A 23075-nucleotide genomic window follows, 5' to 3' on the forward strand; every position below is an offset into this window, starting at 1 on the left:
CCTGAATACCCAAAGTAATCTTGTGAAAGAACGAAGCTGGAAGCATCATACTTTCTGATTTCAAAGTATATTACAAAACAGTACAGTATTGGCATAAAAACATACACATAGACTCACATGAATTGAAAGCCCAGAAATAAACCCACATATATATGGTCAACTAATATCTGACAAGGAAACCAAGAATACTAAGTGGGTAAAGGATAGTGTCTTCAATAAATGATGTTGGGAAAACTGGATATTCACCTGCAAAATAAAATGAAACTGGATCCCTATGTTACAAAAATTAACTTGAAAAATTAATTCACAAAAATTAACTTGAAATGGATTAAAACACCTAACCATAAAACCGGACAAGTAAAAATCCCAGAAGAAAAAATAGGGGGGAAAAAACACTGACGGTGGACAATTGAAAATTGAAATGGAAAAAAAAAAATCTATCATTTGTAATAGATCCAACAGTGTAAAGTACTTTGTGAGGACTCATCTCAAAAAAAAAAAAAAAAAAAAAAAAAGCCTACTGATTTACAGTTGCAAAAATTAGTTGCAACCGGTAGAGGTCAGACGTTTAAATTTGCAATATGATGTTCATCCAGTTCAGAACTCCATACCTGATTTTCAAAATATTTTCTAAATTTTCTCCCATTATTTACACCTCTTTCCTTTCAAAAAGCTCAATGCATTCCCTGCCTGATGGATAGGTGTTTTATATTGTATTTAAGGCAAACTGCAAAATCCCAAGAGGAATGTAATCCAGTAACACAAAAAGATGATGCACTAACAACATTGTGATTCTGTGATGATTTATGAAAAGAAAGTAACTATTAGATATATATTACATCCATATACCTTACCCAATTTAACCCCAAGTTAGAAGACTGTAGGCATTTCTGGGTCTACGAGGAGTCTCAAGAGCCTAAATGCCATTCTCTCATGGCTACAAACATTTGGATCCTCCTGCATTTGAGGGGTGGGTTCTATATGCTCTCCTTTTATATTTGGGCTCACTTGTAACAGCTTCAACCATTAGCAAACTTGGCAGAAGATCTCTGTGTGTGCTTTGAGGCCAGCTCAGAAAAGCCCATGCGAGGGTGCCTGGGTGGCTCAGTCCGTTAAGTGTCTGACTTCAGCTCAGGTCATGATCTCACAGTTCATGAGTTCAAGCCCCACATAGGGCTCTCTGCTCTGCTGACAGCCGGCTTTGGATCCTCTGTCTCCCTCTCTCTGCCCCTGCCCTGCTTGTGTGCATCCCCCCCACCTCAAAACTAAATAGACATTTAAATAAAGGCTATGCATCTTCTGCTTTTTAAATGGATAGTTGAGCTGTCGTGTATGAAGTCCAAGTACTCTGAGGCTACCATGTTGGTGAGACCACATGGAAATGCTCCCCTGATAGTCCCAGCTGAGCCAGGTCTTCCAGTTACCCTTCAGCTTCCAGCTGAAGCCACAGACATCGTGGAGCACGATGGCTTATAAGCAATCCCCAGTGTGTGTTGTTAGAATCCCTGACCCACTGAAACCTAAGTGCAGCAAGTAGATTGCTATTTTATGCCACTAACTTTGGAGTGATGTGTCAGGCAGAAATAGATAACTAGAACACCCAGAGGAATGAACTGAGCTCCCTCCCTTCACCTGGGTTTTGTCAAAGCAGAATTATCCAAATCATGGGTCGACATGGGCAAATGATTTGCTTGCTTTTCTCAACCACCCTCTGGCTATTAATCTTGTTAAGAGTCAGGGCTGGGAGAAAAAAACTGGAGAGAAAGCTGCTGCATGGTAAAAATATGTGCCGATAGATGTTTAAATACAACTGAAAATTGGGCATAATATGTTCCAAAATTGAAGTTCCCCAAATCCTCTTTCAGACTGAAGAATTATTAATTTTCAAGCTCTATGGCTTTACACTGTTTGGCTATTAAAATCTCTTGCTGTGGGGCGCCTGGGTGGCGCAGTCGGTTGGGCGTCCGACTTCAGCCAGGTCACGATCTCGCGGTCCGTGAGTTCGAGCCCCGCGTCAGGCTCTGGGCTGATGGCTCAGAGCCTGGAGCCTGTTTCCGATTCTGTGTCTCCCTCTCTCTCTGCCCCTCCCCCATTCATGCTATGTCTCTCTCTGTCCCAAAAATAAATAAAAAACGTTGAAAAAAAAAAAATTTAAAAAAAAAAAAAAAAAAAAAATCTCTTGCTGTATTGGGACTACCAGCTTCCACCCTAAATAATGGTTTTCCTGCCACATTTTCCTTGGTATGAATTCCAAACAGTGCAAATGCATATGACAATATCCATTGTAAACAGCATCTGTCATTGTTATTACGATTTTAACCAATCTCTGCATACTTGAGAGTTTATGCTGTTTAACTGAAAGATTTGCTAATGGCAAAAAATGTACAACTGTCTGTGTGTCTATGAAACTTAAAGGCAGACTTAAAGAATCAAAGATTTTTTTTTTCTCCTGTAAAGCCCAAAGATTTCACTACTATAGGCTTTTTTTCCCCCGAATAAGAACCATAGAATTAATCTCTACATCTACTTGAATAATTTTCCTTCCCAGAACTTTTTCTAATAATGTCACCTTCTTTCTTGTTGTTCATTATATACTGGGAAGCTAATAATGTTGTTCATTATATACTGGGAAACCAAACCTCTGTGCAGGTCAGGCATATACACATAACTTGAGTCCTGAGATATGTCTAATTCCATTTTTTCCACAAGTATGGGTATCACTGGGAAAAAGAATAAAAATATAAAGAACGTTGCATATTTGTTAGCATAAAACAAATAGAGTTTTTTTTCCATTTTTGTTCCCCCACAGCATCCCAGATCGGTTTGCGTATAAGAAAATTATAGTGAATAAAAAACTTCATCAGATCCACACATTTAGAGAAGAATTGGCATTTTTGAGAAAATTGCATAAGGAAAGCAGGAAACTTCATGATATATGGGGAGAGTTAAGAAGAAAGCATCTCTATCAGTAACAATACTGAGTTGCTGCAATTGGAAATTAATCATGTAAGATTAATATCTGGAAAAGCAGAGAAACAGTTTACTTTAGAACACAATATATTCAGTGTCTTTGAGGACACCAGACACATTATGGTTAGAAAATGAGAAGTAAAATTTCTGTTTCCCCCGCCCCCCGGAAGAAGTACAAGAAGCTTTTCAGAAGTTGAGAGAGAGAGAGAGAATATATACCACGTATTACAAACACTGGAAATAGAAGATGAAGCGAATTTGAGGTCAATGTAAACAGAGGGGATATCAGCAGATGGCCATCTGAGTATGGGACCTGAAAATATTTCTATTTCAGAGAGAAGAGGCCCAAGAAGGTGATAAATGGGTGATTATTAATTATAAAGTGATCATAATTTGAATCATTCTTTAATCAGACTAAATATGCCAGATGGGCTGATGAAACTCTCCTACTACAAGCTCTGGCCATCTACAGATTTCTCCTGATTGCAGTAATTATGCACCCCTTCATCTTACAGTCTGATATGAAAGAATATTAGAAGTTATTTGTAAGTGGGAGACAGATGTGATGATTAGGGTCTTAGCAGTCTCTGAAACAAACTTGTCCAGATATAAATGAGAGAAAAGATGAAAGGCACAATGTTAACAGTATCAAGGATGCCAGAGATGAGAAAGAAAGGGTTTGTAAATGTGAAGGGAACCAGTGAGTAAAACAGACTATTATTTCTGATTATTTATGTGAAGTTGAAAAATCTGTCACAATTTCTTATTCTTGTCAATAGTCGATGTCAGTGTAGAACAACAACAAAAATCTCAGATAAAAAGTAAAGCAATTCATTGTTCAGTCACATAAAAAAAAAAAGACTAGATTTTTAACTTAAAAATTTTTTTAACATTTATTTATTTTTGAGAGACAGAGAGAGACAGAGCATGAGCAGGGGAGGGGCAGAGAGAGAGAGGAAGACACAGAATTCAAAGCAGGCTCCAGGCTCTGAGCTGTCAGCACAGAGCCCAACATGAGGCCTGAACCCATGAACCGTGAAATCATGACCTGAGCCGAAGTCGGACACTTAACTGACTGAGCCACCCAAGCACCCTAGATTTTTCTTTTTCTTTCTTTCTTTCTTTTTTTTTTTTATTTACATCCAAGTTAGTTAGCATGTAGTGCAAGAATGATTCAGGAGTAAAATCCAGTGATTCATCCCCTACATGTAACACCCAGTGCTCATCCCAGCAAGTGTCTTCCTTGATGCCCCTTGCCTATTTAGCCCATCCCCCCACCCAAAACCCCTCCAGCAACCCTTAGTTTGTTCTCTGTATTTGAGAGTCTCTTGTGTTTTGTCCTCCTAGATTTTTCACTTTTTAATCTAGATTTGGCATCATTAATGTGGTTAATCTAAATCAGCTCTAAAATCATTTAAGAGATCATTATTAATCTTCAGTTATTTGGCATTTTGAAATGTACATAAAATGTTTAAGATTTTTTCATATCAATTTCATATAAATTATCTTTAAATCAAAATGTAATAGTTTCTGTGCTTCTAGAAACACATACTGTACTTTCTCCACTAGATGTCTCCAGAGAAATACAAGTAAACACTGTTAATAAGAAATACTGATAACAAGTATTCAGTTTAAAAATTTCAGAAGTGCTCAGTTCAATGAGGGACAACAGTTACATTAATTACTAAGTTTTAAAGTGAGATCTGTTACTTGATAAGCTTTTAAAGGAAAACAGCATCTAAATTTAACTAAGAAAGAAGGCATACTACCCACATTTATCACAGAAAACCTTCTGTATGCTTCCAAAAGAATGAACATTAAAGAGACATCATTTACTTTGGGGCCAAATTAGTCATCGTTTTCTCTGAATATGATTTCATTACCTTAAATATGGTAAGCCAGACCATGCCTGGAAGATCTATGGAAGCAGAGGAGATTAATCCATTGGAAAAATATTGGGAGTATGGCTTGGGAAGTTCCACTTCTTATAGGCTTTACAGTGTGTCAGCCACAAGTATCTGAGCTTATATGTTGCCATTCTGACTTCTTTAAGTCAGGCACTGACATTCAATTTTCTTTTAGCTATATTTTAGCTAATATTTTAAAGCTAAGAAAAATTTAATTTTTGCTTAATTTGAATTCGTTTCTACTGTTGACTGTCTCTTACTCAAAGGAAACAAAGATCACTGGGTCTTTGTCAGAACTTCAGTTTATACGGCTGCAAACCCAGGTACCAAAAAAGGCTAAGACCTTCACTAAACAAGCATTTGGACACTGAGTCACGCTGCCCCCAAGAATGTGTGACATTAGCTTTAAGGCCTTACCATGTTTTATAATTATTATGAATAGGCCAGTGAGAAAGCAATGTGGTGCTCCAAGAAATGTTTTTAATATCCCACAGAACATATGTTAAAAAGCAGGAGTTTATACATAATTTGAGGCAAATAACTACTCTGGATCATTCCAAACCAAGGAAATGTCTTCTAAAAAATCTACTCTAGGCTTGGGTATCCAGGTTTGTTGAATCCATAGGCAATCTTAACCCTACAGTGTGTGGGCCATATTGGTTACATGCTAGCAAGAGTAAGCATACTATCACAATGATTTCACAGTCTCCAGAGGCTACAAGGCTTGCGGCAAAGATCCACTGGATAATTTGAAAACTGCCCATAAATTAGCAACCTGATAGCTAGAAACAAATGGCTCTATCTTTCAGATACATTATTTTTCTTTGGGTGCATAATAAGCCACTTCCTTTTCATTAATGACTTACATTTCCAGGTCAGACTTTACAACCCTGAAAATTAGATTCAATCGCCAAGATGTCAGCCCTCCTACAAACTACTAATAAAATCACGTAGCCAACCCAGAGGCAGGATCCTTTCATGAAGCAAAAGAATAAGGGCCCTGTGTGGAGAGAAAGAATGAGAGAGACATTGACCCTGCTGAACGCTCAGACAAGAGAGATTTTTCTCTTTTCCACACCTTAGACTATCTTTTCTCCCATTTTCTGAAACTGTTTTCCTTCCCTCAGCCTGCCCAGCACTGTCGGATAGGGACTATGGTTCAATTTGTCTACCAGAAGCTAGGATCCTGGCTAAAACAGTTGCTTGACTTTCTACTACTCCATAATATCATATAGTATCACACTCCTGAGCTGAGCTTGGCTTTTTCAGTTGCAGTACTCTCATGTTTTTATATTTACACTAAGGTTTTCCTTCTTTTGGAACCCTCTCCACCCTCTAAATTTACATGTAGTTTATGTGCAGTCTGGCCCTCATTTTCAAGATGTCCTTGATGGTATTACTTATCCTGAGTGTAAATATTTGCTGAGGGGTAGCATTTGTTGACATCCATGGGACTTACACAAGTTCCCGTATGATGCCCAGGATGGATTAAGACTCTGTTACTTGAAACTCTGAAAAGAAAGATTTAAGAAACTTTTTAGTGTATGAGCATATATCACATGTTTTATAAAAAGTAAACCTGTGTCTCCAGTCAGAAAGGTGCAGTCCTCTTTTGAAATATGAATGCAATTCTTTGTCCATTTAGACCATAGAAGGAATCCAGGTGAATGGAAGCCATTTATTCCAATGGATAAAACTAGGAATGAATAAAAAAAATGGTAACAAAGAAAAAGTAGGTCAAAACTATTCTTAAAAATTATCAATATTTTTTCAATGTACCACAGGCACTACTAAGAAAGGAGGTAACGTGACAGGAAATTTTTTATTTTGCCTGCACCCCGTACTGATAATCAAGTCTGTCATCATTCTGGACTGTGTTTAAAGAGCTCTTTTACCCCTGATACATATTATCCAAGTCTATAACTCTTTCTCCCAATACCTCATTCCTTCCTCTCCAATCGAACCCCATTGGATTTAAGCGGATTTCAGCTTCATTACAGAAAAGCTTATAAATGGTTACAGCTGTCTAAGAGGAAAAGGGTTGCATTAACAGCAGTGAGCATCCCAGTAAAGAATGAATGACTACTTATAATGGTGATGTTGGAGAGATTTGTTTATAAGTTTGACTTACCCTTCTATAATTCCAAAATTCCATTATTATCCCTTAGAAGATGAGTAATGTACATTATAATGTCAAACCAGTCTAGAATTGAAGATTTTTATATAACTATGTTACCAACAATATCCCAGCAGCTAATTTACTGGCATTAAGAAGACCTTATTTCCATAAAACAGTCTTCCGATCCTACTCAATAAATAATTACTGACCACATACTAATTTACACAACAAGAGAATAATAGAAACCTATTATATAAAGCAAACCAGTAACATAGAGATGAAGTCAAAATAATTCCACTCAGAGAAATATAAATGTTAGATTAATTTTCTTCCCACAGGGGGCCAGGGACAGAATTTAATTTATATTTTGATGCCCTCTTTTCTCCAGGTCTCCTTTTGAATTGCTCTTTCATTTTCTATACCTTCATACCAAGATTTTCAAACAGGTCTCTGCATCGTATTTCAGAATGTATTGTCTAATTGTATGCTTTCTTAGTAAACTAGCAGCCAGTTACAGAATTATTTTAGTGCCTCAAAGCAAAATTCTATAGCAAGCTTAATGTAACTCTCCTGATACCTGGAATCCTCTCAGGCCCAACCAACCTCCCCCCAAAAGCCCTTCCAATTGGAAAACATGGTTAGTACAAAATTTCTCCATATTGCCTGTGGGAAACAATACTGATGTGCTATCACAGAGGGAACATTTTGCAACAAGATGTACTGGAATTACACTTTTACTTTAGGAGAGTGTGAAACTTACTTATTCAAGGAGTCTTATTGTAGGTTATCATTTCAGCTTATTGCTGACATCTGACATTCAGGTTTCTTTTATCCAGGGTTCTGAACATTTGACGTATCATGTGTGGAGGGATGAGAACGCGTATTCTCTTGGATAGGAATCGCATAGTGTAACATTAAGAGACTTCAGTTACTCTCGGTAAAATCAGAAGAATAATTCTGGCAATACTTTTGTTTCTTATATGTGTTTAATCTATTACAGCTAGATTAGTAATATTTGTTTCCAATAGGGGCTGCTTTCACCCAGTGGCTATCAGATGCGCGACCTAGACAAGTTCATCATCTTGTGAAGTATGTAATGAAGAAACAATAAAGCACAAATGTTTTTCTTTTCTGCTTCGTTTCAAGAGTTAGGAAAACTTGCCAGAAGTAGATTTATGTTAACTCTATCTATTCCTTAATATTTTAAAAAATAAGTGAAGTGGGAGGTATCTCCCAGTTTAGTAGGATTGCAAGGAAAATGTAGTCTCTTCGTGTTTTGTCAGCAATCAGAATTCTTATTTCATATTTTGTACAAGTTTTAAATCTATCCAACATCTGTTTTTGATCAACAGCAATTACTGCCTTAAAATTATCAAACTTACATCTACATTTGTTCCTGGTGAAAAATAATAACCTTTCAGTTCTGATGTGAACTAAATGTGGTAAGATGTAATAAGATCAAACAATGATCTCATTGAGCACAGGGACATATACTCTGAAAGGGATGAATGGCAGAATATTCCTTAAAACCCAGACAAAAGCATTTTCCATAAACCCCTCCAACTTACAAAAGAATAAAACTGAAATATGAACATGCAAGGAGTCAGCTATTAAGGGGAAATATAAATTATTTAAAAATAAAAATAGATATCTTCTTCAGAATGAGAAGTAAAAGATGCTTGATGTGTTCAGTAAACATAACAAAAGTGCATTTTAGCTACCAAATTGAAGTTGCTGATGTTTTTTGGAGAGAGCTCAGATTCCCAGGTTATACAGTGCTCCCTCCCACGACTCTGACATGTATATAAACTCTGAGCTCTCCAAAGCCCACTGCCAGTTCTCTTCGTGGACTAACTGTAACGGAGAGACTAAAGATGATTCCTTTCTTACCCATATTTTCTCTACTCTTGCTGGTTGTTGTTAACTCTGCAAATGCCAATGGCCATTATGACAAGATCTTGGCTCATAGCCGAATCAGGGGCCGGGATCAGGGGTAAGTCAGTAGTTCAGTTTTATAATTTTTTTTTCTTAGCTTGTTTTATGTGTAAGTATACATAAAGTTCCTTATATATGCCTCAGGTTTTTTTTTCTATTTACTAAAAAGTAACAATAAAAATGAGTATTCTGTGATTTATAAATGTGTTTTCAACTTTAAAAATTTCTGTCAAGGTAATTTTCATGTAATTGCTTTTTATGAAGCATTACATAATTTTAATCTAATTGACAACATTTAACGGGACATTTATTTATTATTTTATTTATTTGTATTTTTGTTTCCTTCCAAAAACCTGAAATGAGGTTTCCAAAATTAAAAATATATATGGTTAGGGTTCTCATTAAGTAAGTTATCTTTGAAATATCTCACATAATGTTAAGGAAATTTTCATTTAAATTATGTATGAAAATAAAATAATGAGTAATAGAACTAGCTCTTTGAATATTTTAAAGCATTTAAGAATGCTTTTAAATTCTGCATTCTGTAAAATTTGCAAAAGTAACATATTTCTTGGAATCAATCCAACTACAACTTAGCATTTTTAAAGTTACCAGGCATAATTTAGTAACTTAACCAACCATTTATAATTTTTTTTTGAAATGGATCTTGGCACTCTTCTAATGTCTCAGAGAGATTTTCACAATGCTCAAATGTTCCTTTGCTTTACAGTGCAAATAAAACTTCCATCTCTTTAAGAGAGAAAAACACTTAAAATTCTGGCACAGGATGTTCTGATCTATTTCCACTCAAAGACATAGATTTTCCTTTGTGCAGCCATATTATTCAAGTTAATTTTAATAGTTATTTACTTCTGTGATTACTCACCTAGAAAATGACAGAATGTGGTGTTTTTGACATAGGAAAACTTGTCTCTTTTGCTTTCTGATTCCTCACTGTTCCAGAGTCCATTGTTCCAGATTAGATTCCCAAATGAGCACATGTTTGATTTAGGAAGGGTCAGTAGATTATCTTACTACTAGAAATAATAAGACACACATGACAACAAAACTAAGTTGAACTTAATGCTGCTTGAATATTCCTACTAAATTAACTTTTGAAATGCTGGTGTTCTCTCAAGGATGTATAATTTCCTCTCTCTTTTTTCTCTCCCATAGAATTTAGTTTTTCTAATGATTCAGTATGATTGAATCAAGAAGTAGATTTTTGCAAGACTAGAATCACATCTTTGAAAATTGAGTCCACATGTTAACTTTTTTTCTGAATCATCTGACCTGAAGGTATGAAACACTGGTTGTCGTTAGGACACTAACTCTCTTTCCTTCCCTCTGCCTTCCAGCCCAAATGTCTGTGCCCTTCAACAGATTTTAGGCACCAAAAAGAAATACTTCAGCACTTGTAGGAACTGGTACCAAGGTGCCATCTGTGGAAAGAAAACGTAAGTCTCATCTTTTCCTTAATGTCCCAGTCCCCAAAGCAACACTACGCCTTTCCTTGGACACATGCACCATTTTTCTTGAAAATATTCTCCCAAATTGAAAGCTTTAAAAACAAAAAAATATATATATCATAAAGGTGAATAAAGGAATTCTCCCTGCATTTCTCCCTCTGCTAGTGCACCTCTCATGAGCCTTGAATCTATGTGTCACAGAGGTCCAAAAGAGGCCGATGGCAATCACATTGCCATGTAATTTGGTATGGAATCAGTGTGAGACTATGGCATTTCTACCTTGGTTTGGCCCTCTTTTTTAGGCAAGACACTTAACCTCTATGCCTCACTTTATAAAAATGGTTTCCTCAGTTTCCTCATTTTATAAAAAAAAAAAAAGGGGCCAGAAAAACAAACTGATCTAAGATATCAGGATTTTTGAAGCACTAATTAATGTTTCCCTACAATCACTTGGAAATTATCTGAATTACTCCAGTTTACCTAAAAGTTTTCATCAACACTTGAAGTTGGAAAGAACTTAAGTTTCGTCTCTTCATTTAATCCAATTATTCCATCCCAAACTGCCAGATCCCCAGAGGTCCACAAAGGTGATAAAGCCCATCATTGTATTTACTAGTTCCATAGCCAAAAGACAATCACTCTTTACTTAGAAGAAAATATTTTTTATTACTTGATAAACATGCATAGTGGTTTAATCTATCAATAAACCTTGGTAGGAAAATACAATCCTGAGCATATATACAAGTTGAGAGTTACTCGAGTGGTCTAATTCTTCATTTTAAAAGGAAGGAGCTGAGTCATAGAAAGAGCAAGTTGCTGTATCACAAAGATTAGTGATACCATTCCCGATCAAGAAAAGAGTGCTTCCTATTAATTTGGACTCCACTCTTGATGAAGGATGCCTTGAGAATTAAATATCTGAATGAGAACCTGCTTAGTAGATCATCATTAAACTTTAGGTGGAAGATTGGGGGATTGTTAAAAACTTCTTCCTAACTTAATAGTATTGGTACAAATACTAAATATGGCATCACTTAACTTCTTGGAGCCTTTGTTCCTTTACCTGTGAATGTCGATTTTATACTTACAGAGTTTCTGGGGGTGGGGGGTGGGTAGAATGATTTGATGATTGTGAAATTGCTAAGTAACTCACAATGTGAATTGTCCTTAAGTGTAAAGTACTTTAACAAATGGATATATGTGGGTGGGAAAAGGGGTTGTAACCAGATCCCTACCTAAAATACATAAGATTATCTTTATTTCCAGATAAAAATCACATATTCAATGTATATAACCTTAGCTGGACTCTACTTCCCCATGGGAACTAAGTCTAGGACACCACAGGAGTTTGCTGCCTCTTCCTATCCATTTGCTTAATAGAGTTTCAACTGATTTGATAGAGTTACTTTTTGGCCTGGATCTAATTCCTACTTGTTTGCAGACATCTGCTAGATTTGTGAGTCATTCACACAATTACAATGCAAGTCAGTGATTGCAATGATCTTGGCCATAATGCAGGCTGGGCCCCAGCTGGGAACTCCAAAACTCTGGATTCTCCTTCCTTTGTTCACATTCTCGGTTACCGTGAGGCATATTTGGAATGCACACCGACTACATAAGAAAGGACCTGCTGTCTGAAATATTCAGGGGATATCTTTACTGCATTCTTCCTGAAAGTTAGGAAAGTATGATGTAATCTCACTTTAACCATCTAAACACGGTTAGAGATGCCAAGGCTTGTGCAAAGGTCATGCCAACATTCTTTCTTGCTCTCCATTAAAAAAAAAAATCCTGTTTCGAAGCCTGGCTTTTTATCAGAAACATAACAGTGTCTCCTTTGTTATACTATAGTAGCTTATTTCCCCCAAGTAGCTTCATTTTCACAACCACATTTACATTTGTGCTCTGATATAAATATAAATGCTAGCTGCTAGTTTCAAATAATCAAATAAATCAATAACATTGACAAGAGGAATGTCTGTTTTGCCATCTGCTTGCAGCTGCTAAAATTTCCAGAGGCATCTTTAGGACTCTTTGTATCAGTTGACAGAAATGCTTGTCTTCTCATTGAACAGTTGCTTTGCAGATTTGAAGGAAATAATTGGGCAGGTCTAATGATAAACATGAATTTCCTAAGTTTAAGATATTTTCCATAATATATATTGGCTGAATAATATAGTGTTTTGTAGTCTTCCTTTCAGCTTCCATTTTCATGAGATTTTTAGATACTATTCAGAAAATGAGGATAGATTTTCCACTTTCAGAGATGTGCACAGTTATGATTCTTTTTTACTCTTGTTTCATTCTACCAACCATGTGAGAGATTTAAGTTTTGTGTAGAATAAATGATCTCCTGAAAAAACCTCCTTTTTTGTTTTTAAAATATCAACTCACATAACCATATTGTTCAACTATCGGTTTAAATTGCAACTGATTATTTTAGAATTTTGTTCCATCTGGTGAACTGTCTATGGTAAGGCTAATCTTTGGTTCATATTAGCAAGTGTTATAGAAATTTTTGTTACTTTAACAATTTCCTCTTCTATTCACTATTTTACGTCAAGTCCGTACTATCAATATTGGACCAATAAATATGTGTCTCAGTTTTTTAATCATGTATAATATATGCTAAAGCTAACATGGAAACATTCTGAATCAGTCCTTTGGCATCCAAGTATTCAAATTTATTTATATGGGGATGTTAGTGAATAAATTATTTCAGAGGCCATGCTAGGAATTGCCTAAGGTTCCCATATAGTTTCCATATGTTTCTAATACCAACTATTCTTGAAATTATTTTGAAATTGAAGAACAATTTGAAATTGGCATTCCCCACTTAAATTTGTCCATGTCTTATCTGTCAACTATCTTTAAGTTAATATTCCATGTCAGAAACATTTCTTTCATTCGTGTTTCATATTTTACTGCATATATGGGTATGAATAAATAATGTTACATTGTACTTTTTAAATTGACATCAAGAAAATAGAGAAATAGGATTCTTTATTTTTTTAATTTTTTTTTAACATTTATTTATTTGGGGGACAGAGAGAGACAGAGCATGAGTGGGGGAGGGGCAGAGAGAGAGGGAGACACAGAATCAGAAGCAGGCTCCAGGCTCTGAGCCATCAGCCCAGAGCCCAATGCAGGGCTGGAACTCACGAACCGCGAGATCGTGATCTGAGCTGAAGTCGGACGCGTAACCGACTGAGTCACCCAGGCGCCCCTGAGAAATAGGATTCTAAGATGACAAATAGGGCCACAAATCATGGATAATCACTTAATGGACCTGGCTTCAATTTGAAAAGCTTATTTACTTTTTAAGCTATATAAGATAATTTCTTATATCATTAATATTCTCCTTTTTTCTTTTATTGTAATTTCTATCATTCTAAGAAAATATGACCTTTCTCTTAAATATATTCTTTCATTTACTCATACTTCTTGAGTACAATTATCACAACTAGAAAAAAGCCAAAATAAAATATCTGAACTAGTTAATGCATGCTTAATTACTATATTGCAAGATAACCAGCTTATAAGTAATTATTTTAAATTGCATGACATGGAATTTATCAATTAAAAATTACAAAATGGTCTATATCTCCTCTTCAGTGACAATATTCCCCCATTTCCAATTTTTGTTTTGTGCATTCACCTTCATATTTCTATTGAGAGGAAACAGAATTATGTAAAATTTTAATTAAAAATATTACTGGGTGCCTGGGTGGCTCAGTCAGTTGAGTGTCTGACTTTGGCTCAGGTCATAATCTCACGGTTCGTGAGTTCGAGCCCCATGTCCACTCGGTGCTCACAGCTCACAGGGCCTGGAGCCTGCTTCCGATTCTCTCTCCCTCTCTCTCTGCTCCTCCCCGACTCGTGCTCTGGTTCTCTCTCTCTCAAAAATAATAATAAATAAAAATATTTTAAAAAATATATTACCTATGCTAGAATCTGAAGAAGACCAGAAAATGTCAAATGGAATTTGATAAAATGAAGATCAGGATTATATTTTTAATAAAGTAAAAAAATAAAAGAAATTAGATAGATGATTTCAGGTTACTATTTTCCCACAAAATATAGTAATTTATACAAAGTGGATTTGGATACATCTTTGCTGAATTTTCTGGTGTGTTGCCTTAATTACGCCTTATATCATTTAATACACTTTGTTAACTATGAACAGAATAGCATTTTCTTGAATATTGTATTGTCTTTGAAAACAATACAATACATTGGATTAAATAAATTAAGGACTGTATTTAGTATGATCAAACTAATTACTGGCAATTCAAATGTAAAATAGCATTATTTTAGTTAGCAGTAGAATAGCTTTTATCGATTGAAAGGGGTTAATATATTTCCTGATGTTTCTAGTTTCTAATAACCTTATACTAATAAACATTTCTGACCATTTATAGTTTACGAAGTGATTCCCAATGCATCATTTTATTTGAGACTCACAACTAGCTTGTGAGTAGGTGTCAGGGATACTATATCCATGTTAAATAGTTGGAGAAACTGACACTTGAATTTGTTAAATTACTTGCTCAAAGTCACACATCCACCAAGTATAGAACTGGGAACCATAAACCCCATTTTTCTGCCTCAAGATCCTGGAACTTTTCTATAATGCCATGACGTTGTATAGAGAAATCAAAGTAATGTAAATAACTTGATATCAGGAAATAAACAATTCTAGAGTCTCAAAAATCATCACAGTAAGTGGTATGTTTCTGCTAAGATTACAACAAAATGAATTCTATGTAGTTCCCCATTTTAATATTAATTTTCTTCTGACCTACAGGACAGTGTTATATGAATGTTGCCCTGGTTATATGAGGATGGAAGGAATGAAAGGCTGCCCAGCAGGTAAAATTTCAATTACTGAAATAAACGAGGAGCTTGTCTTGTGTGAAGAAAGAGATTTGAGGTAGCTTAGCCTGTAGAGAACCCAATTTTGTGTATGAGTGCATGTGCGTGTGTGTGTATGTGTGTGTACTTAGCACCATAATAAATCCAAGATAAACCACCAATATCTTTGTGTTAATCATGAATTTGTCATGGTGATAAAGTATTAAAACCTACTGCTCATGCATTGAATGTTGGACCAGACAATAGGAGCTTGGTCGTAACTTCAAATTAGTTCAATTTTCCTTCAAGAATGAAAATCCTCTCTACAAAATCCTTGTCTTTGAATTTGTTTACAAACATGGAGTGGACTAGTTGGAAAGGCATAATCTCTAATTGAACAGCTCTGATCTTATAACATCCCTCATATTGAAAGCTGGTTTCCTATAACTGCCAACTGGAGAAAAAAGTTGATCTATTTCCTCTTTGAAACAACTTTGAAAAAACGTTCATATATTTAATACCAATCATCAGATACTTCCTCCACTATCCTCCTTTCCCCAACAGACTCTTCTCTTCTCTGGGCTAAGCATCCCCAGTTCTTCTAATATAACATAAACTTTGGAGCTGTCACCATCATGGACACCAACACATAAAAAGCCTCTAGTCCAGTCATCTTTTCTCTGAATCTGATCCCAGACTGGTGTCTGCAATCTATGTGGGTCCCAGCATCTGAGAGAATATCATCAAGACAAATTATTCACTTTTGGGGGCCCCTGAACTTTGGTTACTGTCATTGGTAACCACATGCTATCATCAGCTCCTAATGAATTTATGATCAGTTAAAAATTGATTACAGTTCTTTCTATCGAGTTGGGTATTTCTCTGGGATTTGTTTTTCAACTTCAAGTCTGGCCTATCTGACTATGAATACTATCAAGTCAGCTCTTTTTCTAGGATTTATATTTTCAGCTTGGGCATAAAGATATACATGAAACTCTGTTACATTTAACTTGTTAATCTTGACTCATTTTCCTCATCCTTTTGGGGCCTTTTAAATTCTGATTTTATAATTTGATTATTAATTGTGTCACCCAGTCTTGATATATTCACAAATGTAATAACCACTTCTCCTATGGTATTATTCAAATAAGATAGGGTCAAAAAATGAATAAATAGGCTGTACCAACTTTCAGGTTGATATTCGTATATTAATATTTCTTCTGAAGTTCAGGAAAAATACTCTGGAAGTGTTAGATACTTCCATCTATTTCCTTCCTGAAATTATGCTGAAAAGAAGCAGGTCTACATATTTCTTTTAGAAATCCAAATCTATAAAAATTAATAACCCAATACCTAACAATATTATACCATTTAAGAGCCTTAAGCTAACATAAAAGAAAATATTACCTTTGGCCATTCTTTTAGTGAGAAGTGAAGAGCATATTCTTCTGTTCAGTGAATCAGAAATATTTATTGATACTTATAATTGAACTATTATTGACATAAGAGGAGTCAAACCTACATAGAGTAAGTGTTATACCAAGATGATAATTTAAAATTCATTTTCCCTCAACATGAAAGATATATGAAATAATAGTTTTCAGTGGTGTTTTATCATCTAGCACTTAAGTGACAATCTTTGTATAAAACTGATCATTCATGCAGAGAATTTTATTGCTAAAATTTTCAGTTAAATGTATTGAGGAACTTAGTAAAAAGTTCAAATGATTGTGAAATAATATCCTTGAAATATTATTCTAAGATCTTGATTTCTTGATTATTTCAGTTATGCCTATTGACCATGTTTACGGCACTCTGGGCATCGTGGGAGCCACCACAACACAACGCTATTCTGATGTCTCAAGACTGAGGGAAGAGATTGAAGGAAAGGGATCATTTACTTATTTTGCACCGAGTAATGAGGCTTGGGACAACTTGGATTCTGTAATTCACTATTTTTATTAATACAGTTATTTTTATTGTAGTTATTCCATTTGAATGGATTTATTAACTTGGAAATTAATAGAAATTTTATATCTTTTTATAATAGATACATGAGGATACATGAAAGGATGAGTTACTAAATGTAAGGAGTAAAGTATTTTAATACATCCATAAGTGGAATAACTTACCCAGTAGGTTCATAGACCAATTAAGAAAGGGAAAACCAAGAGTGGACTGAACTGGTGTTTGTCATTATTCTATTTTACTCCTATCCTCTTTCTTTTTTGATGGGAAGAGATTTATTGAGTTTTAGATGACATATCTAATAGAACAGTAAGTTAAGAAGCCTAGTGGAATTTAAAATTTATTATAAAGGCATATTCTAGAGATGCAATTAATTACTTTTAATTATATGTAAATATATATGGCTGCTCAGACATTGACATATGTATATATGTGTAGGAATATTTAAATGAAATATTGTAAATAATGCATTTGATTTTCACATTTTTTGTGCATAATCTGCTTTATAATACACTAAATTTCTAATCTGTAAAATTAGTATAGAAATATATTTTTACTTTCTATTTGATATAAAGATGAATTGATAATTACCACTAGAGTCAAATATTTAGTAAAACTTAGGCATATTCCTCTAGATATTATCTTGATACATTAACTGTATGTTTAATTGCTTGCGATACGGAACTCTCTCTTCTGGTTGTCTTTGACCTCATCTCTTAACCACCCTTCTGGTTCTTTTTGCTGACTCCTCTTCTTCCTTCCTTAAGAATGGGTCTTATTAAAGTCTCTACTAGGAATTAGACTCTGTTCTTTATATATACTTCTGATGACTTCAACTATGACTTTAGCGTGTATAACCATGAAATCTGTTTCTGTAGTTGCTCTCCTTGGAAACCCAGGAGAGTATTTCTAATGTCCATTTTAATATCTCCCCTTAGCTACATTGCTGCATCTTTAAACAAAAAGGTATCTAAGAGAATGCTATTTTCTTTCTTCACATAAACATTTGCTTTTCTGCTGGCTTCCCCCAGTCCCCCCGCCCCCCATAATTGGGAGTATCAATCTTAGTATTCAGGCTTGAAAATTGCTAGTCATCTTATTTCTGTTCTAATTCTTACAAACTATTATTAGTTACCTATATCTCAATTTTCATCCTCCTAATTGATACCTTCTTTTTGCTATGCATTATCACTATATTAACCTTCCTAAAGCCCAGTTTAAACATTATATTCCAACGCCACAAAATCTTCGGTGGCCCTTTGTTGCCAGTTTAGTTTATACTTTAGTCGGGCATTAAAGTCTTCCACATTATTGTCCCACATACTTCTCTAAAATTCTTTCTTAATATTATCTAAGAAAGATAAAAGTATGTGCTAACCAAACTGGACAGCATCGGCTCTCCCAACTTTTACCCTATGTCAGCAACTGGACTGAGAACGATCACTACCATTCGTACCCTGTCTACCCTTCAAGATCCATTACCAACCCTTGAATGGCTGCTCTTCCTCATTTGACCCCTAGCAGCATTTTTTCTCCTTCTATTCTTTATATTACTATGTTTATTTTTTTTAACTTTATTTATTTTCAAGAGACAGAGGGAGACAGAGTGTGAGTGGGGGAGGGGCAGAGAGAGAGGGAGACACAGAATCGTAAGCGGGCTCCAGGCTCTGAGTTGTCAGCGCAGAGCCCAATGTGGGGCTCGAACCCACTAACCATGAGATCATGACCTGAGCTGAAGTCAGACGCTTAACCAACTGAGGCAGGCGCCCCTTACTATGTTTATTTTTAACTGCCCCTATATCATAAGTACCTTAAAGATAGAGACTTTCCCATAGATCCATATACAGTATCATGTAATATAGGATATGCATATGTTACACATATATAGGATATACATTGGATTAAAAAAAAGGTACAGTATGGTTGAATTCTTGAATTTGTATGAAATAAACATAACATCCTCATTAAAATTTAAATGTTGTACAAAAATATAATGCCATTTTTGTTTTGTTTTGTTTACCATTTAAAATATTTCAAATGTCTGATAATTTCATATTGCCCTAAGCCTTTAATTTACATCAAGTTTGTCTCTTCATCAATATCTTTATTTAAAAAAATTTTTTGTCACTATAAATGTCCAAGCACTCTATCAGATTCAGGAGCCTTAACTCAGTACCTGAATTTACAAAATTACTTAATCAATTGAAATAATATAATTTTAATTATGTTGATTTGATTTGATCGTCTGGGAAATGCAATAAGAAAGTAACAAGAGAGTAAGAAATAGTGTGATTATAAGTATTTTAATGATGAATCTCAATAAAATAAACTTCTACTATTTCAATTTTTCCTAGGATATCCGTAGAGGTTTGGAGAGCAATGTAAATGTTGAATTATTGAATGCTTTACATAGCCACATGGTTAATAACAGAATGTTGACCAAGGACTTAAAAAATGGCATGATTATTCCCTCAATGTATAACAATTTGGGACTTTTCATTAACCATTATCCTAATGGGGTAAGTTTCATTAATAAAAAGTACATTTCTGAGTAATAGCACCCTTAATTTTTTCTATACCTTTTATAGAAAGGTATAGAAACAGTAAAATGTTAGTGACTGTAAGTACTGTATTATGCCTTTTCCCCACATTTATAGCATGTAAATTTCTGATTCAGTGGCTGATTTCTACTTAAGAGTGATTGTGAGGAAGAAATTAAATTCACAGTTGACTGATAGCAGACTTAGATGTTCTTAATAAAGGAGATTTTACTAGTTGATGTGTTTTAAAAATAACAACCTAAGAAAAAATAGTAAATAAGAGTTTATCAAAGACTAATCACAGAATAAGTATTCCTTTATTCATCCTCTAACTACTGTACTGATTTATGTTCTTGTGTATTTAGAGAAGAGTCTTTGTGGGAAACTTCCAGCAGGGTCATAGGGCTCTTTCAACAAATTTCCAGAGATGAAAAGGGTCAACAATGAGGCAATAATTAGGAAATCACTGCAATAGAACTGATTGTATTTGTTCAATAATTATTTCTCTCTCTCAGAACTTATTTTAGGACCGATAGACTTTTTTTTTAATGTAACTCATTGATTTGCATTTGAAATAGTTTATGACTATGTCTGTAAAGGGAAGAGAAGGAAAAAAAGCAGTAACTCAAATGAAAAAAAATGCTTTTTTGCCTTAGTTTCTAGATTTGTTGAGTGTAACTGGATAGGGTTTTCAACTGGTCCTATTTCCTCTTAGTTTCTTTTTCAGACAGAACAATATATGTCTTCATCCTTAACATTTACATTTAGAATGTTGGTTCCTTCATGTTACATTTACTAGCAGAAATGAAAAATAATGGCCTTGCAGTCTCAGTGGTCAATGGATGGCTCTGATTTCTGCACTTGGATTTTCCCAAATAATTATAGGTTGTCACTGTTAACTGCGCTCGAATCATCCATGGGAACCAGATTGCAACAAATGGTGTTGTACATGTCATTGATCGTGTCCTTACACAAATTGGTACCTCAATTCAAGACTTCATTGAAGCAGAAGATGAACTCTCATCTTTTAGAGTAAGTAGAAGAAATAACAGCAGATTGCTTTGGACCATTGAAACATCTCCTTTCTCTCTCATAGTCTAACCATAAAATGCTATTTTAAAACTCTGGGAGAAATATAACAAATGTGTTTCTTGAAAAGACTTTTATTTTACACGGAAGAAATCATCTCCTATGACATAATCATATTTATTTGGACATGACAGATAAAGAATGGTTAGTTATGTGCCCATAGTGTATTTGGTGTATTTAGTATGTGTCCATCTCAGTTACATGTACTGCTGGATATTGCTACAGTCAAACAAGCATGGGCAGAATTCCCATTATTACAAAAAAGTTGGAAAGGACATAGTTGGTTGTGTCAAAAAATGTTTTAAAGATCTAGCAAGAACAAACTTCTATATTTTTCTATAGAATCAGCTCCCTGCATCAGCCTAGGTGACGTGTGTTGTCATTTGCCTTTGGATTTGCAGTGTGCAAGCCTCTAAAAAGCACGTTTGTGTTTCAGGCAGCTGCTATCACATCTGATATTCTGGAGGCCCTTGGAAGAGATGGTCACTTCACTCTCTTTGCTCCCACCAATGAGGCTTTTGAGAAGCTTCCACGAGGTGTCCTAGAAAGGATCATGGGAGACAAAGTGGCTTCTGAAGGTACTAAAAATGTCCTCCTCTTTGAGAACCCTCCCAGAATTCCAAGAAGAAAGAGAAAAAAAAAAAGATTAAGTCATGCCAAGATTATCAGCTTTTTTAAGCAAAGGCAAAGAAAAACTTTTGTTCTTAAGGTGGTCTCTAAAAATCTTAAAAGAAAACAAAGCCCTTGAAAGAGTAGGCAGAGTAATTAAATAATGAATTTAAAAGATAAGAATATCCTAAAGATCACATTCCTTTTGTACTGCTTTCAAGTAAATAAATAGCAGGCATTAAAAAGGATTTAGCCATTGTTGAAAATAAATATTAGATCATCAAATTTTAATATCATATATGTATTATGCGATGCTTTTCATTTTAAATTTATCCTAAAAGATATCATTGATTTGAGAAAACTTCATGGTTCTCTTTGGCCATTACTTATTTGATACACAGAATTTGCCTTCTTTCTAATCTCCCTTTCTATTTTCAAATAGATTTTACATTGTGAGTAGTACATTTAACTTAGCCTCTCCCAAAATATATTTTGACTGATTTAAAATGAAAAACTTGGATGATGCAGATATGGATAGAAAACAGTTGAGGCATTAAAATTCCTTCAGTATCTTCCAAGAAATCATCTTCATTTTGTCTACTCTCCAGATGTTTTCTTTAGGGAATGATCTGTCTTACCCTACTAATCTTCCGCTACTAATGTGTTTACAAATTATATGTAGACATTCTGTTATGAGTGGCTAAGGCAAGAGGTTGCTTGGGCACTTAGGAACAGGTATCACAAATAAATACAGGCCTTTTGAAAGGAGCAACTCTTCTTTTTTTCACATCAGAAATTACTTTCTTATGATAGTGAAAAGTTTCTCTAACACATTTTCTAGTGCTACACAAATCATTTCACACAACTGATCTTCTCTTCTTCCTACTGAGCTGAGCTATTTCTATTGTATAGTTAATGGAAGAAGCTTTCCTAGAACATAAACAGAATTTAAAAATCTTCAGTCAATACTTAGGTCTTATATGTATTTTATTTTTTAGGAATAATTAGTTCCACAGTGAAACACATCTTTGAAGGGTTAAGTGCAGTTTCTCTTGATCTAAAAACTTGCTGTTTTTAATTTATTCTCCAGCCCTCATGAAGTACCACCTTTTGAACACCCTCCAGTGTTCTGAGGCAATTATGGGAGGAGCAGTCTTTGAGACTCTGGAAGGAAACACCATTGAGATAGGATGTGACGGTGACAGTATAACAGTAAATGGAATCAAAATGGTGAACAAAAAAGATATCGTGACAAATAATGGTGTTATCCATTTGATTGATCAGGTCCTAATTCCTGATTCTGGTGAGCAACAGTTTCATATTCTTCTACCTACTACTGTTTACCAATTATGATGCCTCAAGAATAAGCCTATGAAAAATGAATGTGTAGTATAAGGAATGGTATGTGAAGCACAGATACAAAATAGTGAACTGAGTACTAAAATAGGTAGCTTGTTAATCACAGGCATTCCATGCATGGAACATCAGCTTTCCAGAGTTTCTAACACTTAATAATTTATAAAGGTTCTCAAAGTACCATGGTTTTTCCTGAAAACAGAGGGAAAGATATAACCAAATGGTCAGCTTTGGATAAATGAAAGAACTATGGCATTCG

The 23075-nt window shown here is 34.9% G+C and overlaps 1 protein-coding gene across 7 annotated transcripts in view; it reads left to right on the forward strand.

The window, feature by feature from the left end:
• Positions 1-8815: 8815 nt before the first annotated feature.
• POSTN (periostin) overlaps positions 8816-23075 on the forward strand; it is a 35446-nt gene continuing 21186 nt past the window's right edge. For 5 of the 7 annotated variants that reach the window (XM_058686858.1, XM_058686877.1, XM_058686888.1 and 2 more), the window contains exons 1-8: positions 8816-8989; positions 10290-10388; positions 15208-15272; positions 17041-17198; positions 19577-19741; positions 20648-20794; positions 21288-21429; positions 22551-22763. In XM_058686858.1, the coding sequence (XP_058542841.1) occupies positions 8871-8989; positions 10290-10388; positions 15208-15272; positions 17041-17198; positions 19577-19741; positions 20648-20794; positions 21288-21429; positions 22551-22763 (1108 nt within the window). In that variant the 5' untranslated portion in view covers positions 8816-8870. The remainder of the gene's footprint in view (positions 8990-10289; positions 10389-15207; positions 15273-17040; positions 17199-19576; positions 19742-20647; positions 20795-21287; positions 21430-22550; positions 22764-23075) is intronic. The other 2 variants (XM_058686898.1, XM_058686914.1) reach the window with 1 other exon arrangement.

The sequence above is a fragment of the Neofelis nebulosa genome, chromosome 1 (genome assembly GCF_028018385.1).
Source record: "Neofelis nebulosa isolate mNeoNeb1 chromosome 1, mNeoNeb1.pri, whole genome shotgun sequence".
Taxonomy (NCBI): Eukaryota; Metazoa; Chordata; class Mammalia; order Carnivora; family Felidae; genus Neofelis; species Neofelis nebulosa.